This window comes from Cololabis saira, chromosome 16 (assembly GCF_033807715.1).
Source record: "Cololabis saira isolate AMF1-May2022 chromosome 16, fColSai1.1, whole genome shotgun sequence".
NCBI lineage: Eukaryota > Metazoa > Chordata > Actinopteri > Beloniformes > Belonidae > Cololabis > Cololabis saira.
Window position 1 is genome coordinate 36,020,812 of NC_084602.1, and position 18,955 is coordinate 36,039,766.

Sequence of the window (18,955 nt, forward strand, 5' to 3'; positions counted from 1 at the left end):
TAAATGTTGTATGTTTGAAAAACTAAAAAACGACAATAAACATATTGTGAAAAAAAAAAAAAAAAAAATTTATAATGCACTTTACATTACTGAAAATCTCAAAGTGCAACAGTTTGATAATTAAAAGGGACCAGATATAATAAAATCAATATGGGCCCCTGAGCAAGGCCTTAACCCTAATTGTTCCATGGTGTGTGTCTCAGAAGTAAGTGGCTTTGGGTAAAAGCTTCTGCTAAATGACAGTAGTAGTAGTAGTAGTAGAAAAGAGAATATGGTTGCCCTTAAATGAAATATTTTTAACTTTGAAATTGTATGTTTCAAAATTGTATGTAATTGTATGTTTTTTATCAATTGCTGTAAAATTCAGATTTTTTTTTCAATGGAGCCCTGGCTTTCACTGCAAGCTGAATTGAATAAAATCAAATCAACAAAACAATTAAAAACAACAACTAGTGGGAAAAAAAACGACAACATTGTTTAGTGATAAAATGCTTTGCTAAAAAGAAAGGTTTTTTTCATTACCGTGGTCGTGGCTGCAGCTCTCCACAAGGGTCAAGCTGATGTCATCCGAGGTCTTCCCCGTGTCTCCTGAAGGAAGAGGAAACAGTTCTGATCAATTATTACATCCAGAACCAGAACCTGGATCCACAAATACCCGGCTTCCTGTTACGGTGCTTTTCCGCTAGAACCTACTCAACTCTTTTTTTCTGTAACTATTCTGCCGAGGTTCTAAGCGGCTGAGTCGGGCTGTGATGTCATCACACTACAGGCCACCGATTGGTCGGGGGGTTGGAGTCAGACGTCTGAGTCAGGATGTAGAAATCAGAGAAAGAGACTCTGACGGAGCTTCTGGTTCATTTTATTCCACCAGCAAAAGTCTGTTTCTGATCCAACTCTGAGGTGCAGATGTTCATAAACCTGGTGCTGAGGAGAGAATTAAAAAGGGATCTAGACGGAGATAAGGAACGACCAGATCTACCAGGAGCTCTGTCACTTCATAGCTGCTCAGATACCAACGGACTTTTCAGCAGCGCCGAGACAAACTAAAAACATTAAAGTGTTGGCACTTGAAGCTTCTCTCTACGGAAGAGAATTAGGGCCAGGCAGGAGAAAAATAATAATATTTTAGAGGAGGAAGATTTTTTTTTTCATTATGCACTTCGAGAAAAAAGTCAAAATGTTGAGAAAAAAGTCGAAATGTCGAGATTAATGTTGAAGTACAATTTCGAGAAAAAAGTCGAAATGTTGAGAAAAAAGGCAAAATTTCGTGAATAAAGTCGAAATGTCGAGATTAATGTTGAAGTACAATTTCGAGAAAAATGTCGAAATGTCGAGATTAATGTTGAAGTACAATTTCGAGAAAAAAGTCGATATGTTGAGAAAAAAGTCAAAATTTTGCGAATAAAGTTGAAATGTTGAGAAAAAAAGCGAAATTTCGAATAAAGTCCACCTTCTGAGACTATAACAAACAAGTGCATGTGACTGTCTTTACAAAATGCCTCATAGGCCTATAGAAGGACTTAAGTTAGTTAGTTACAGCTGCTGCGTGAATAGCTGTCAGTCGCTCTCCTAACTGGATTTGATCGGCCAGAGGAGACATTTCAACTTTATTCTCGAAATGTCGACTTTATTCATGAAAATTTCGACTTTATTCTCGAAATTGTATTTCAACATTAATCTCGACATTTCAACTTTTTTCTCGAAGTGCACAATAGAAAAAAATCTTCCCCCCTCAAATATTTTTTCTCCTGCATGGCCCTAATACTCTTCCGTATCTTTCTCTCTAATTTTTTAACTTGTTATCGAACACAGGCCACAGAGCCAGCAACACATATATCATCTCCTCTACAACTTTAGTGTTGTTGTCTTCTTCATTTAGATACACAATCAAATACGTCACAGCAGCTTCACTCCAACCTCCTATTTCTGCTCCAGGTGCTGAATTGTTACAGAAAAGAAACCAGGCCGAGTTAAGATGAGTCGAGCCGAGTAGGTATTAGTGGAAAAGTGCCATAAGAGTCTAAAAACAGGAACCAACTTTATTCACGTAAGAAAGAAGAGAAAAGTCTGCCAGATGTTCTGCAATGATACAACTATGCGAATGTTTAGTCTTGCAGAGACGTTTCTGCAGCCGTGACCTTCGGACAGTTTCTAAGAAACCAGAAGAAAACAAACAAAGACCCGAACACACTCCTCCTTCCCCCGACCGGCTCTCGTCATCCCAGACCGGTTAATTACGATGACTCACTGAATAATTCAGGAGACGCTGCCAGCTCCATCTTTCCCTCCAAGGACTCGGAGAAAAACTACGACTGCGTTTCTAACAAAGCCGTCCTGGAGACTTGACTCCGGGGCTGATCCCGACAGCAGGACGGGTCGGGCTTTTGCTTTTTCCCCCCACTCAGACCTCTGCAGTGCTGCCGGGAGCTGCGTCACGTGACCGCTGAGGTCCCGGGATGCTGAGTCAGAGGGCATCTCCTGGCAGCAGGGCGTCAGGGAAGTACAGGGGGGCAAGAAAGTATTTAGTCAGCCACTAACTGTGTTCTCCCACTTAGAAAGAGGAGAGAGGCCTGTCATTTTCATCAGAGGTTCACTTCAACTATGAGAGACAGAATGGGGGGAAAGAATCCAGGAAATCACATTGTCTGATTTTTAAAAGGATATATTTGCAAATTATAGTGGAAAGTAAGTATTTGGACAATAACAAAAGTTCATCTCAATACTTTGTTATATTCCCTTTATTGGCAATGACAGAGGTCAAAGGTTTTCTGTAAGTCTCCACAAGGTTTTCACACACTGGCCACGGTTACATGATGTTTTTTAATTCTGAATTAATTATTCCGAATTAAATAATTCAGAATTAAAACTATTTTCCTTCGAGTTTACATGGGAATAGTAATTCCAAATTGAGGTTTACTTGGAAAACACGTTTGATCGGCTTTATCCAATTCCTCTACAGGTCTGGGGGTTGAGAAGGTTCTGATTGGATAGGGGGGCGGACCAGAAGTTACGTCTACCGGAAGAAAATCAAACTTAGCCGCTACAACTTTGAAAAGCTCACAATTTTTATGTTTCCTGTTTCCATCTGTTCTTTTAATTATTTCCAGTTCCTCCAAGCTATTTATTAAATAAATGGTCCCTGCTCTTGACCAGCGTTTACTGCGTGCTGCCATCTTGAAACTTTGTTTAGAAAACAAGCCCAGCGCGGAATATAAGCGTCATGGAGACAGACGGGTGAGGGAACGAGCAGAAAGAAAGACTGGAATTAATTTAAAGTGGAATGAGTGTAAACATGATCGCGGAATTATTCTATTCAGATTTAAAATAGGAATAAACCAGCCCCTTACATCGGAATTAAGTCTAATTCAGAATGGCCATTTTCATTCGTAATTAGGTGTTTACATGGTCATTTTTAATCATTTTAAATCGGATTTAATTTTAATTCTGAATTAAAGAGGAATTAAACTTCCCATGTAAACGCACTGACTGTTGCTGGTATTTTGGTCCATTCCTCCATGCAGATCTCCTCTAGAGCAGTGATGTTTTGGAGCTGTCGCTGGGCAACAAAGATTTTCTATGGGGTTGAGATCTGGAGACTGGCTAGGCCACTCCAGGATCTTGAAATGTTTCTTATGAAGCCACTCCTTCGTTGCCCGGGCGATGTGTTTGGATCATTGTCCTGCTGAAAGACCCAGCCACGTTTCATCTTCAATGCTGATGGAAGGAGGTTTTCACTCAAAATCTCACCATACATGGCCCCATTCATTCTTTCCCTTACACGGATCAGTCGTCCTGGTCCCTTTGCAGAAAAACGTCCCCAAAGCATGATGTTTCCACCCCCGTGCTTCACAGTAGGGATGCTGTTCTTTGGATGCAACTCAGCTTTCTTTCTCCTCCTAACACGACAAGTTGTTTCTACCAAAAAGTATATTTTGGTTTCATCTGACCATATAACATTCTCCCAATCCTCTTCTGCATCAAATGCTTTCTAGCAAACTTCATATTTTTCTAATAATTGCCCCCACAGTAGATTTCTTCACACCAAGCTGCTGACCTAGTGCAGATTCAGTCTTCCCAGCCTGGTGCAGGTCTACAGTTTAGTTTCTCACGTCCTTTGACAGCTCTTTGGTCTTGGCCATTGTGGAGTTTGGAGTGTGACTGTTTGAGGTTGTGGACAGGTGTCTTTTATACTGATAACCAGCAGGGCTGGGGATCGATTCAAATGTCAAGAATCGATTCGATTCCGATTCTTAAGATTCAGAATCGATTATCAAGATTTTGTTCAATCCGATCCGATTCGATTACGATATTGATTTGGGTTAGTGTTATTAAAACAATTTTTTGAGCTGTTGCATGAATTATATGACTGTAGTTATGTAACATATTACTACTAGTATTATATTGAGATTCAACAGCAAGTATTGGCAGCTAATGATGCTGTAAGGACCAATCACCTCCCAGAATGCTGATAGAACTGCTTTCAGAAACATCGTGGGGCAGAATTATCAAACAGATCCAGGGAGGAAACAGGCCGTATGAAATCAGTTTCATTCTTTCCCAGATTCCTTTTTTATTTTTCCCATTTTCAGTCTTTTTTGGGTTTTTTAATTTTTGAGAATTTGGTTTTTAGCATTTTATGCAAATGTAACCCCAAGACAGTATATAAAGTAATTAAATATAGACAATTTATGCAATTATAACTGAAAACTTTAATGTTTTCATACCTTTAAACATATTTAAAGGCAAAAACATCATGCCCAACAAAACATCCTTTTTTGGGCATAAACACAAAAATACCAAAAGTTGCAATGTAATGATGAAAAAAAAAATTATCGATCTTTGGACACACAAATCGATTTTTGGGAATTAATATGAGAATCGATTTAAAGAATCGGAAAATCGATTTTTTCAACACAGGCCTAATAACCAGTTAAAACAGGTGCCATTAATACAGGTAACAAGTGGAGGACAGAGGAGCCTCTTAAAGAAGAAGTTACAGGTCTGTGAAAGCCAGAAATCTTGCTTGTTTGTAGGTGACCAAATACTTATTTTACAGAGAATTTACCAATTAATTCAGTAAAAATCCTACAATGTGATTTCCTGGATTCTTTCTCCCCATTCTGTCTCTCATAGTTGAAGTTACCTATGATGAAAATTACAGGCCTCTCTCATCATTTTAAGTGGGAAGTAGGGATGGGCGGTATGGACTAAAAAATGTATCACGATCATTTCTGGCATTTATCCCGATAACGATAAAAATGACGATAAAAAAAAATACCAATTCAACTCCACCTTTGTAACTATATATCTATCACCAAATTCAGTCTTTGGAGCCCCCAAATCACTGCTCTAAAAGATACTAAATACTACTGAACTACATCAAATAAATTGAATTGATAAAAACCAATTAAATCTTCCTTCCTTCCTTCCTTCCTTCCTTCCTTCCTTCCTTCCTTCCTTCCTTCCTTCCTTCCTTCCTTCCTTCCTTCCTTCCTTCCTTCCTTCCTTCCTTCCTTCCTTCCTTCCTTCCTTCCTTCCTTCCTTCCTTCCTTCCTTCCTTCCTTCCTTCCTTCCTTCCTTCCTTCCTTCCTTCCTTCCTTCCTTCCTTCCTTCCTTCCTTCCTTCCTTCCTTCCTTCCTTCCTTCCTTCCTTCCTTCCTTCCTTCCTTCCTTCCTTCCTTCCTTCCTTCCTTCCTTCCTTCCTTCCTTCCTTCCTTCCTTCCTTCCTTCCTTCCTTCCTTCCTTCCTTCCTTCCTTCCTTCCTTCCTTCCTTCCTTCCTTCCTTCCTTCCTTCCTTCCTTCCTTCCTTCCTTCCTTCCTTCACGTACGTTGTGCGTGGATTTAACACAGAATCATAAATCATCTTTACACAAAAACATCATCAACGGGAATTTATCGTTTTTACCGTGAGATACAAATTCTTACCGTGGGGAATTTTTTTGACGGTTTATCATGAACGGTAAAATATCACCCATTCCTAGTGGGAAGAACCTGCACAATTGGTGTCTGACTAAATACTTTTTTGCCCGACTGTATCGTCCCACAAAGAAAAACCAGAACAGCCGGACATGCAGTTGCTTCCTTCCAGATTATAGATCAGGAGGATTCAGGAAGAGACACTCACCTTTGATAGTCGTCGACCTGCCGTGCGTCGACGTGACCTGAAACGTACAAGTCAGGAGATTTATGTTTACAGACACGTGGATGCAGGTCAGCAGGTAAACAGACAGACGGCGAGACGACGCTCTGCATCACTAACAGCGATTCTGCTGACAGCAGCAGTTTGGACGGCAGGTCCGTTCATTAGGGACGGGTGTCCAAACTTCTGCCCGGTTCTAACGTTTTAGTATCAAAACCTGGAAACCCTAATACAGTAAATACAGCAACGCTCATTACTTATTTAGACAAAATGCAGAGACAATGTTTGGAAGCAGCTTGAGTCTTAACACTAGTGTTGTTTTTGTCAGACTGTTTCAATTTTAATTTGAGTCTAGTCTTTGGGTCCAGCTATCATTTTATTTTTTATTAGTTTCAGTCGACTAAAAGTCTGAGCATTTTAGTCTTATTTTAGTCAGAATTGCCCAGGACCACTTTAGTCTAGTTTTAGTCAAAGATTGTGTTTAGCCCAGAGGTGTCAAGTAACGAAGTACAAATACTTTGTTACCTTACTTAAGTAGAAATTTTGGTTATCTATACTTCACTGGAGTAATTATTTTTCAGACGACTTTTTACTTTTACTCCTTACAATTTCACGCAATTATCTGTACTTTTTACTCCTTACATTTTAAAAACAGCCTCGTTACTCTATTTCATTTTGGCCTTTAAATAAAAACTATCCAGTTAAATTGCTCCATCCGGATAGAGTGAATTTGGTTGTGGTTGTTTCAGATGTTCTTGTCCAGTTTTGTTCTTACATCCGTTCCCTCAGATTCCTGCAACTAAACTTGGATGTACATTCCAATAAAGGTTAGAATAAATGATAACATGCCTCTGAAGTTTGACTTTTTGCACCATTACAAAACTTATAGGAAACTAGTCATCATATCTCCTGCTCTCTGAAACACATGTTAATGCTCAATAGTACACATATAAGGTTCTTTAATATATTTGCATTATACTAAGATGCATTTTTTCAATGGCTTTTTTCCTTAATGGCTTTTTTTCCCCTTACATTACTTTTACTTTTATACTTTAAGTAGTTTTGAAACCAGTACTTTTATACTTTTACTTGAGTAAAAAACTTGAGTTGATACTTCAACTTCTACAGGAGTATTTTTAATATATTTATATTATTGTTACCTTATAGACTCAAGAATACATTAATTCCAGATACAGAACACTCTCATTTGAGTTTACAACATATTTATTTTTCCGCATTTCTCCCCGTCTTTTTCTTTTTCGACGACACATTGGGTTTTCTTTTCCACATCTATGTAGGAAAGTGGATCCAAAGATGGTCTCTTCTTCTTCTCCCAGCCCTAGAGCAAATCCCCACGTGGCCGGCCATCGGCCCCTTTCTCCATGGAACTTTGTTTTTAATTGAACCCGGCACCGGTACAGAAGCAGATCATTTAACCCGCCGGCGGAGCAGCTTACCTGCTGCTGACTCTCCATCCCGATGTAGGAGTTCCTGGAGCTGCAGTCCACCGGCGGAGTCTCCTGCCGGATGAAGTCTGCCATCTCCATGCCCCCTCCAGGGTCCCTGTGGAACACCAGCAGCCGGTGAGACCCCCCTCAGTCTCCACATCACTTCCTGTCCCGTATCCATGACGCCCTGACGTCCAACGACCCATGAGAGCACCACATGCTGATGTTCAGCCCAGAGGTGTTTAAGCTTGTGAGGAGGTCCAACCCCCCAACCCTGAATAAACCCCATCCTAAACCAGGAGGTGCAGCTCTGATGACCGCAGGCCGAGGGTGGAGCAGCACCGTAATCAGCAGCTTTGCTCGGCTGCTCCACTGAAACTCAACTGCGACTGCAGCTACGACTGCAGCTACTGCTACAGCTGTAGCTATGGCTGCAGCTGCGACTGCAGCTAAGGCTGCAGCTACGACTGCAGCTGCAGCTGAAGCTACGACAGCATCTACGTCTGCAGCCACGGCTACCGCTGCGGCAGCAGCTACAACTGCAGCTACGACTGCAGCTACTGCTACAGCTGTAGCTACGGCTGCAGCTGCGACTGCAGCTACGGCAGCAGCTACGGCTGCAGCTGCGACTGCAGCTACAGCTGCGACTGCAGCTACTGCTGACACTGCAGCTACTGCTACAGCTGTAGCTACGGCTGCAGCTGCGACTGCAGCTACGGCAGCAGCTACGACTGCAGCTGTGACTGCAGCTACGACTGCAGCTAAGGCTGCAGCTACAACTGCAGCTGCAGCTACGACTGCAGCTACTGCTACAGCTGTAGCTGGGGCAGCAACTACGACTGCAGCTACGACTGCAGCTAAGGCTGCAGCTACGGCAGCAGCTGCAGCTACGGCAGCAGCTACAACTGCAGCCACGGTCACCGCTGCGGCAGCAGCTACAACTGCAGCTACGGCTTCAGCTACGACTGCAGCTACGACTGCAGCTGCAGCTACGACTGCAGCTACGACTGCAGCTGCAGCTACGACTGCAGCTGCAGCTACGACTGCAGCTACGGCAGCAACTACGACTGCAGCTACGACTGCAGCTACGGCAGCAGCTACGACTGCAGCTGTGACTGCAGCTAAGGCTGCAACTACGACTGCAGCTACGACTGCGACTGCAGCTGCAGCTACGACTGCAGCTGCAGCTGCAGCTGCGGCTGCGGCTGCAGGCCTCCTTGCGGTCGGGGGAATGTGTTCTTGCTGCTGTTTCCCCTCAGCAGCGGCTCAGCTCCCTCTGGAATGCAGATGTGAGTCACTGCTGCGAGTGACGGGCAGCCGGAGGAGGAAACCTCACCGGCTTGTTTTCCTTCCCAACCAGAGAAGAGGAAGAAAAGAGAGAGAAGAGCTGCACCACTTTGGAGTAAGTTACAAGAACTTAGGAAGAAAATGATGATTCATTTTTAGCAGAGATTCTAAACCTGGGTGGATGGATGGACGGACGGATGGACGGACGGATACATGAATGGATGGATGGATGGATGGATGGATGGATGGATGGATGGATGGATGGATGATGATTCTGCATTTAAGTGTCTAATTCATTTTAAGTGACATGTTTATGTTTTTGACATATTGTTTCATCCTTAAGTCAAAAGAAATGCGTTGATTACAGCTCAGCCTGTTTATGTGTCTGATGAATTCCAACTGTAATTTGTTGAAAAATAAAGTAAAATAGAATAAAATAAAATTTAAAAAAATACACAAAAAAGCCAAGAAAAAAAATCAAATAAACACACACCTTGGGTGGATAAATAAATAAATAAATAAATAAATAAGGAGGCGCTCCACCGCCAGGAGACGCTGCACCAGCAGCAGGTCCACTCACCCCGGCCCGTTGCTGTCCTCCCGGCGGGTGGCCCCTCCGTCGCTGGCCCCCTCGGTGCCGCCCCGGCTGCCCTGGCTCTCCTGGGCCTGGTGCTCCACCACCTCCCCCTCGTCCAGGGCGTGGTGGAGCCGGTAGTTCACCGCCTTCAGCAGCAGGAAGATGGCCGCGATCACGCCGCAGTAGATCCCCACGATCACCATGCTGGGCGGCAGGGCCTGGCGTGGGAGGAAGAGGAGAAATCACTTACTGGGGGTTCTGGGTAATGAGGGGAGACGGGACAACTGGCTTCGGTTTGGTGGCTAATCCACATGGGAAGATGAGGCGTCCTTCACTTTGAGCCTTCAAACCTGAAGAACACAAGTAACCCCAGACCATGATAATAACCCCAGACTATGATAATAACCCCAGACCATAATAATAACCCCAGACCATGATAATAACCCCAGACCATAATAATAACCCCAGACCACGATAATAACCCCAGACCATAATAACCCCAGACTATGATAATAACCCCAGACCATAATAATAACCCCAGACCATGATAATAACCCCAGACCACGATAATAACCCCAGACCATGATAATAACCCCAGACCATAATAATAACCCCAGACCATAATAATAACCCCAGACCATGATAATAACCCCAGACCATAATAATAACCCCAGACCACGATAATAACCCCAGACCATGATAATAACCCCAGACCATAATAATAACCCCAGACCATGATAATAACCCCAGACCATAATAATAACCCCAGACCATGATAATAACCCCAGACCATAATAATAACCCCAGACCATGATAAAAACCCCAGACCATAATAATAACCCCAGACCATAATAATAACCCCAGACCATGATAATAACCCCAGACCATGATAATAACCCCAGACCATGATAATAAGATAATAACCCCAGACCACGATAATAACCCCAGACCATGATAATAACCCCAGACCATAATAATAACCCCAGACCACGATAATAACCCCAGACCATGATAATAACCCCAGACCATAATAATAACCCCAGACCACGATACTAACCCCAGACCATGATAATAACCCCAGACCATAATAATAACCCCAGAGACCATGATAATAACCCCAGACCATAATAATAACCCCAGACCATAATAACCCCAGACCATGAAAATAACCCCAGACCATAATAATAACCCCAGACCATAATTATAACCCCAGACCATAATAATAACCCCAGACCATGATAATAACCCCAGACCATAATAATAACCCCAGACCATAATTATAACCCCAGACCATAATAATAACCCCAGACCATAATAATAACCCCAGACCATAATAATAACCCCAGACCATAATAACAACCCCAGACCATAATAATAACGCCAGACCATGATAATAACCCCAGACCATAATAATAACCCCAGACCATAATAATAACCCCAGACCATAATAATAACCCCAGACCATAATAATAACGCCAGACCATGATAATAACCCCAGACCACGATGCTAACCCCAGACCATAATAATAACCCCAGACCATAATAATAACCCCAGACCATAATAACAACCCCAGACCATAATAATAACGCCAGACCATGATAATAACCCCAGACCATAATAATAACCCCAGACCATAATAATAACCCCAGACCATAATAATAACCCCAGACCATAATAATAACCCCAGACCACGATGCTAACCCCAGACCATAATAATAACCCCAGACCATAATAATAACCCCAGACCATGATAATAACCCCAGACCATAATAATAACCCCAGACCACGATGCTAACCCCAGACCATAATAATAACCCCAGACCATAATAATAACCCCAGACCATAATAATAACCCCAGACCATGATAATAACCCCACACCATGATAATAACCCCAGACCATGATAATAACCCCAGACCATAATAATAACCCCAGACCACGATAATAACCCCAGACCATGATAATAACCCCAGACCACAATAATAATAATAATAATAATAATAATAATAATAATAATATAGTATATAGTATAATATAGTATAATAATTAAGGTGTTTTGATGCTCAAAGCTTGCCGTACAGACGTAAAGGCACGCTTGGCCAACCCGCGGCTCGCGAGCCGCATGCAGCTATTTGGCCGGTGTCATGCGGCTCTTGCAACTTTATTTGATAGGTGCAGTGAAAGACAGACTCGTAGGAAGTGGGTGCAAAATATGCCGCGACTGGAATCAAACCCGCGTTCGCTGTACGCAAGTCGCCTGCTCATCCCGTTGAGCTATACGGGCGCGCTCGTGGTTGTGACGGAAATAACTTGGAGGGGCAAAATGCACGGCCAAACGGAAATATGAAGGTAAACACAGGAGGTTTTTAACAGAGTGGGAGAGTTATTTATTTATTTATATATATATATATATATATATATATATATATATATATATATATATATATATATATATATATATATATATATATATATATATATATATATATATATATACAAATTTACATAGTCCCATATTTGTATGACTGGAGGGGGAGAGTACCGGCACTTATTTTTTCCCACTTAAAGCACTGCCCCAGACCACGATGCTAACCCCAGACCATTACGCTAACACCAGACAGCCATGCTAACCCTGTGGGTTTGCATGGCTGGCTCGAGGCATCAAGGGTGAATGACTTCATCTCTTTACCATCTGATCTTACCCAGATGATGCACCACTGTTCAGTCTGGAACAGAGAAAATCTGGGATCATCACACTTCGTGTACCTTATCAAGGCTCCCCAGTCCAATCTTTAAGCTTCCTACAAATCGAGGCCTTTATTTTTTTTATGCCTCAGCGATAAGTGGATTTCTTCAGGCTACCCAGTTGTTTGGTCCCACAACCTTGAGTTCTTGTCACATTGTGTGTGGACATGCTGTTCCCTTCCTCAACTAAACATTGCTGTGTGTTTACAGCTGACTTTATTTGATTAGACTTAACGAAAGCGGAAAGTAGAACATCAGCTTTACTTGCATCTGAAGAAATATCTGCTAACTTGTAGGAAGTGTGTTCTCCCGTCCCTGATATCTGCAAAAACCAGCCAAAACAACTCTGGGCCGCCGGGCGTCTCCTGCGACTATCGAGTATCACTTTACAAACTAAGGTCACATCAACAAAGATAAAGCGAGCTCGCAATCACATGAGGAGACTAAGAGACTCAAGAAAGTACTGACAGCAAAAAAAAGAAGAAAAAAAGCAAAAGCATCATAACAGAGTGGTTTAGATCGATCAAGACGACTGTGCAGACTAAAATCCCTCTTTCCTGTAAGCTGAGGTGAGAACCCTGTTTGACCTCCCTCTACTTGTATTCATAAGTTCATCAACTTTGCACCTCTAATGATGACAGACAGCCTAAAACCTGGGTATACGATGGTTTGAGATCATACTGAAGCTTTGAAGGTCAGGAACAGCATGATGTGTCAGTTAGAGTAATCACAGTTCTATAGGCGTGTTTTATTAGCGACATGATGGCAGAGACACTGCAGGTAAACACAGCTGAAGGAACAACAAACGCATTAGTACGCCAGCTGTGTCAATTATCCACGGCACATACCTGCAGTGTTGAAAAAAAAGGCTGCATTCAGCTATTACTTTCAAGTCTTTTTAGGTCAAACGGACCTGATGAGCCTTCTAAATATAGGCCCGGCGACGCTCACATGTTGCATCGGTTCCTCGCAGCCCGCTGGCCTGTGGGCTTCTACCTGGAACCTGAACGTCTGCCGTGACGCGTCGATGGTGCGCGATGAACCACATCACTACCGCCGTCACGGCCGGAATTATCACGCATCTTTTATAAAACCAATCAGAACCATTTACTTTGTATTTCCTAAAAATCAATTCGTATGTCTAAAGATCGATTTTTTTCATTATTAAATTTTCGCCCGGTGAACTTTAATCCCAGTAGTCACGTCATTTAATTCACACATGCGCTGTTGAGTTGTTGCAATTTCTTTCTTTTTTTGCACTTGAAAATGGAGATTGAAAAGCATATTTGAGTTATTTATTTCTTAGTTATTTATTTCATACAAATCATTTTTGGTATTTTTTTGTTTATGCCCAAAAAAGTAATGTTTTGTTGGACACGAGAATAACTACTGCCATGTTTTTGCCTTTAAATATGTTTAAAAGTATAGAAATATTAAAGTTTTCAGTTATAATTGTATAAATTGTCTATATTTCTTTACTTTATATACCGTCTTGGGGTTACATTTGCATAAAATGTTAAAAACTAAATTCTCAAAAAATTAAAACCGAAAATCACAGAAAATGGAAAAAATTAAAACAAAACGTGGTAAAAAATAAGACTGATTTCATCCGTCTCTGTTTCCTCCCTGGATCTGTTTGGTAATTCTGACCCACGATGTTTCTGAAAGCAGTTCTATCAGCATTCTGGGAGCTGATTGGTCCTTACAGCATCATTAGCTGCAATACTTGCTGTTGAATCTCAATATAATACTAGTATTAATATGTTGCATAACTACAGTCATATAATTCTATATATTGAGATTCAACAGCAAGTATTGGCAGCTAATGATGCTGTAAGGACCAATCAGCTCCCAGAATGCTGATAGAACTGCTTTCAGAAAACATCATGTGGGTCAGAATTATCAAACAGATCCAGGGCAGTAAACAGAGATGTAGGAAATCGGTTTTAGTTTTTAACGCATTCCGTTTTAATTTTTTCCATTTTCGGTCTATTTCGGGTTTTAATTTTTGAGAATTTGGTTTTTAGCCATTTATGCAAATGTAACCCAAGACAGTATATAAAGTAATGAAATATAGACAATTTATGCAATTATAAGTGAAAACTTTAATGTTTTCATACCTTTAAACATATTTAAAGGCAAAAACATGGCACCAGTTATTCTCGTGTCCAACAAAACCATTCCTTTTTTGGGCATAAACAAAAAAATATCAAAAGTTGTAATGTAATGCTGAAAAAAAATAAATAAAAAATAAATAAAAAAATCAATCTTTAGACATATGAATCGATTTTTAGGAATTAATGAAAATCGATTTAGAATTGGAAAATCTTTTTTTTTTTTTTTTTTTTTCCCCAACACAGGCCTAGTAAATACATCTAAAAAGTCAAGGGAACGGGGAGGGGCTCGGCACAGGAAGGGTTTCTGATGTGCAGCTTTATAAATAATCCTATCACTGGTCAGTGTTTGGGGGCTTGTGCGCAGCTCCTTTGGGGCTAATAATTTCGACCTGAACTGGATATAAACCTCAGCGCTGACCGGCACATTTCCAAGTCCAGGAATAGAACTGAAATGTCACACCGGCTTCGGGCCACTAAATCGGCCGTTTACGGACCTGGGCAGGTCCAGTTACTGATGTGCGTTTGGTTGAAAACACCGAGTCACATCTGGATGAGAGAGTTTGACCCAGTTACAGGCCCAACAACCTCCAGTCACATGCCCTTGAGGCTGATATCAGTTAGAAAAGAAGACATCTCAGAGGAGGAAGGAACAAAAACAGCTTGTGTTGAGGAGTGAATGTCATTTTGGGGGTTTCATGGACATTTAAACAGTCACATCCTTGTCAGCTGCCTGCTGCTGAAAACTAGTGATAACATTATCGAAGGATGGTGGGGGGGGGGGGGGGGGGGCGGGGGTCAAATCCAGTGACTACTTCAGCCTGCGACTGTTTATGTCCAACTGTTAAGATGCAAATTTTACACAAACCCGGTCCACATATACAGCTGTTCGAAAGTGTGTGCTCCCTTCCTGATTTCTTATTTTTTTGCATGTTTGTCACACTTAAATGTTTCAGATCAAACAAATTTAAATATCAGACAAAGATAACACAAACACAAAATGCTGTTTTTAAATGAAGGTTTTTAGGGGGAAAGAAAAATCCAAACCTACATAGCCCTGTATGAAAAAGTGATTACCCCCCCCCCTGTTAAAACATAAATTAACTGGTTTATCACATCTTTGTAAAGCTGAGTTCAGTTTCTCTAGCCACACCCAGGCCTGATTACTGCCACACCTGTTCTCAATCACTTAAACATAACCTGCCTGACAAAGTGAAGTAAAAGATCCTCAAAACTAGACGTCATGCTGCGATCCAAAGACGTTCAGAACAAATGAGAAACAAATGGCGCTTTTCCACTAGTACCTACTCGGCCCGACTCGACTCGCCTTTCCACTTTCCCACTAGGGGTCTAACGTGCCGAGTAGATACTTTTCTGTATCTATTCTGCCGAGGTTCTAAGTGGCTGAGTTGGGCTGTGACATCATCACACTACAGGCCACCGATTGGTCGGGGGGTTGGAGTCAGACGTCTGAGTCAGGATGTGACATCAGAGAAAGAGCGACTCTGACGGAGCTTCTTGTTCATTTTATTCCACCAGCAACGGCAGCAGAAGTCTGTTTGGTGATCCAACTCTGAGGGTCAGATGTTCATAAACCTGGTGCTGAGGAGAGAATTAAAAAGATCTAGACGGCGATAAGGAACGACCAGATCTACCAGGAGCTCTGTCACTTCATAGCTGCTCAGCTACCAACTGACTTTTCAGCAGCGCTGAGACGAACTAAAAACATTAAAAAGCGTCGCTGCTTGAAGCTTCTCTCACTCTCATTTTTTAACTTGATATCAAACACAAGCCACAGACCCAGCAGCACATCTATCATCTCCTCCAGGTTCTACATCTTTAGTGTTGTTGTTTTCTTCGTTTAGATCACACAATCAAATACGTCACAGCAGCTTCACTCCAACCTCCTACTTCTGCTCCAGGTGCTGAATTGTTACGGAAAAGAAACTTGGCTGATTTGAGATGAGTAGAGTAGGTGCTGGTGGAAAAGTGCCAAAAGTAATTGAGATCTATCAGTCTGGAAAAGGTTACAAAGCCATTTCTAAAGCTTTGGGACTCCAGCGAACTACAGTGAGAGCCATAATCCACTAATGGTGAAAACATGGAACAGTGGTGAACCTTCCCAGGAATTACCCCAAGAGCTCAGCGATGACTCATCCAAGAGTCACAAAAGACCCCAGAACATCCAAAGAACTGCAGGCCTCACTTGCCTCAATTAAGGCCATTGTTCATGACTCCACAATAAGAAAGAGACGGGGCAAAAATGGCTGCATGGCAGAGTTCCAAGACAAAAACCACTGCTGAGCAAAAAGAACATAAAGGCTCGTCTCAGTTTTGCCAGAAAACCTCTTGATGATCCCCAAGACTTTTGGGGAAATACTCTGTGGACTGACGAGACAAAAGTTGAACTTTTTGGAAGGTGCATGTCCCATTACATCTGGCGTAAAAGTAACACGGCATTTCAGAAAAGGAACATCATACCAACAGTAAAACATGGTGGTGGTAGTGTGATGGTCTGGGGCTGTTTTGCTGCTTCAGGACCTGGAAGACTTGCTGTGGTAAATGGAACCATGAATTCTGCTGTCTACCAAAAAATCCTGAAGGAGAATGTCCGGCCATCTGTTTGTGACCTCAAGCTGAAGCACAGTTGGGTTCTGCAGCAGGACAAAGAGAGCAAGTCCACCTCTGAAAGTCTTAAGAAAAACAAAATGAAGACTTTGGAGTGGCCTAGTCAAAGTCCTGACCTGAATCCCATTGAGATGCTGTGGCATGAGCTTAAAAAGGCGGGTCACCATCCAATGTGGCTGAATTACAACAATTCTGCAAAGATGAGTAGGGCAGAATTCCTACACAGCGCTGTGAAAGACTCATTGCCAGTTATCGCAAACGCTTGATTGCAGTTGTTGCTGCTAAGGGTGGCCCAACCAGTTATTAGGTTTAGGGGGCATTCACTTTTTCACGTAGGGCCATTTAGGTTTGGATTTTTCTTTCCCCTTAATAATAAAAACTGTCATTTAAAAACTGCATTTTGTGTTTACTTGTGTTATCTTTGTCTAATATTTAAATTAGTTTGATGATCTGAAACATTTAAGTTCGACAAACATGCAAAAAAATAAATCAGGAAGGGAGAAAACACTTTTTCATACAACTGTAGTTGGTGGACAGAGTCCAGTTACATACAAGCGAACTGCTGATAAAACCTGTCTATTTGATGTTGTTTTTGTTTTACAATCATCTGGGAATATTCTGAATATTTGGGGATGTTGTGTTCGTTTTAAGAGAGGTTGCTTAGTCTCCGCTACAGATAATAGCCGGGGACCGACCGTTAGGACCGGCTGGTAGGACCGACCGTTGATACCAAACATTAGAACCAACCGTTAGGACCAACCAAGCGTTCACACCAACCATTTGGATCGACTGTTAACACAGACCGTTAGGACCGGCTGTTGATACCAACCGTTGGTACCAACCGTTAATACCGACTGTTAGGACCGACCATAGAGACCAACCGTTAGGACTGACCGTTTGAACCGACTGTTGATACCAACCGTTAGGACCAACCGTTGATACCAACCATTAGAACCGACCGTTCACACCAACCATTAGAACCAACCATTAGTACCGACCAACCGTTAGGACCAACCGTTAGGACCAACCGTTAGGTCCGACTGTTAGAACCAACCATTAGTACCGACCAACCGTTAGGACCAACCGTTAGGTCCGACTGTTAGAACCAACCATTAGTACCGACCAACCGTTAGGACCAACCATTAGAACCAACCGTTAGAACCAACCGTTAGAACCAACCGTTAGGACCAACCGTTAGGACCAACCGTTAGGACCAACCGTTAGGACCAACCGTTAGGACCAACCGTTAGGACCAACCGTTAGGACCAACCGTTAGGACCAACCGTTAGAACCAACCGTTAGAACCAACCGTTAGAACCAACCGTTAGAATCAACCGTTAGAACCAACCATTAGTACCAACCATTAGGACCAACCGTTAGGACCAACCGTTAGGACCAACAATTAGAACCAACCGTTAGAACCAACCGTTAGAATCAACCGTTAGAATCAACCGTTAGAACCAACCATTAGTACCAACCATTAGGACCAACCGTTCACACCAACCATTAGGACTAACCGTTAGAACCAACCATTAGAACCAACCGTTCACACCACCCGTTAGGACCGACTGTTAGAACAACAGTGAGGACCGTGCGGGCTCCCTGGCTCCAGCTGACTCCGGCGGGGTCAGTCCCCACCGCGGCTGGAGAGGATCAACACCCCGGCGGGCAGCTCTCCACCACCTCCCCCTCCCTCACCATGTACAGCGTGAAGGGGAAACACAGCAGGAACAGCCAGATGTAGAGGTGGAACGCGTTGACGAACGTGTTCTGGTCCGGGTCGTAGTACCAGCCGCCCGTGACCGAAGCCCAGACCCCCTGCCGGAGGATCTGCAGCGTCTGCGACCCCATGTTTCTGTGTCCTGGTCCGGGACCGGGGAACCGGGGGTCCGCGGGTCGGGCTGAGCCGGGCTTAACCGGGCCGATCCGGGCTGAACCGGGCCGAACCGGGGCTAGTCGTCCTCCGGCAGACACACAGACGTGAACAGCCCCTCCGCAGCCATCTTAGTGCAGCCCGC

The 18,955-nt window shown here is 42.7% G+C and overlaps 1 protein-coding gene across 1 annotated transcript in view; it reads right to left on the reverse strand.

Annotated features, from left to right (window-relative positions):
• The window catches only part of pcnx1 (pecanex 1), an 86,435-nt gene extending 67,480 nt beyond the window's left edge, over window positions 1-18,955 (reverse strand). Inside the window, exons 1-5 of the mRNA XM_061743643.1 lie at window positions 18,636-18,955; window positions 9,454-9,668; window positions 7,596-7,701; window positions 6,124-6,160; window positions 523-588 (exon numbers count right to left, since the gene is read on the reverse strand). Coding sequence (XP_061599627.1) covers window positions 523-588; window positions 6,124-6,160; window positions 7,596-7,701; window positions 9,454-9,668; window positions 18,636-18,788 — 577 coding nt within the window. The 5' untranslated portion in view covers window positions 18,789-18,955. The remainder of the gene's footprint in view (window positions 1-522; window positions 589-6,123; window positions 6,161-7,595; window positions 7,702-9,453; window positions 9,669-18,635) is intronic.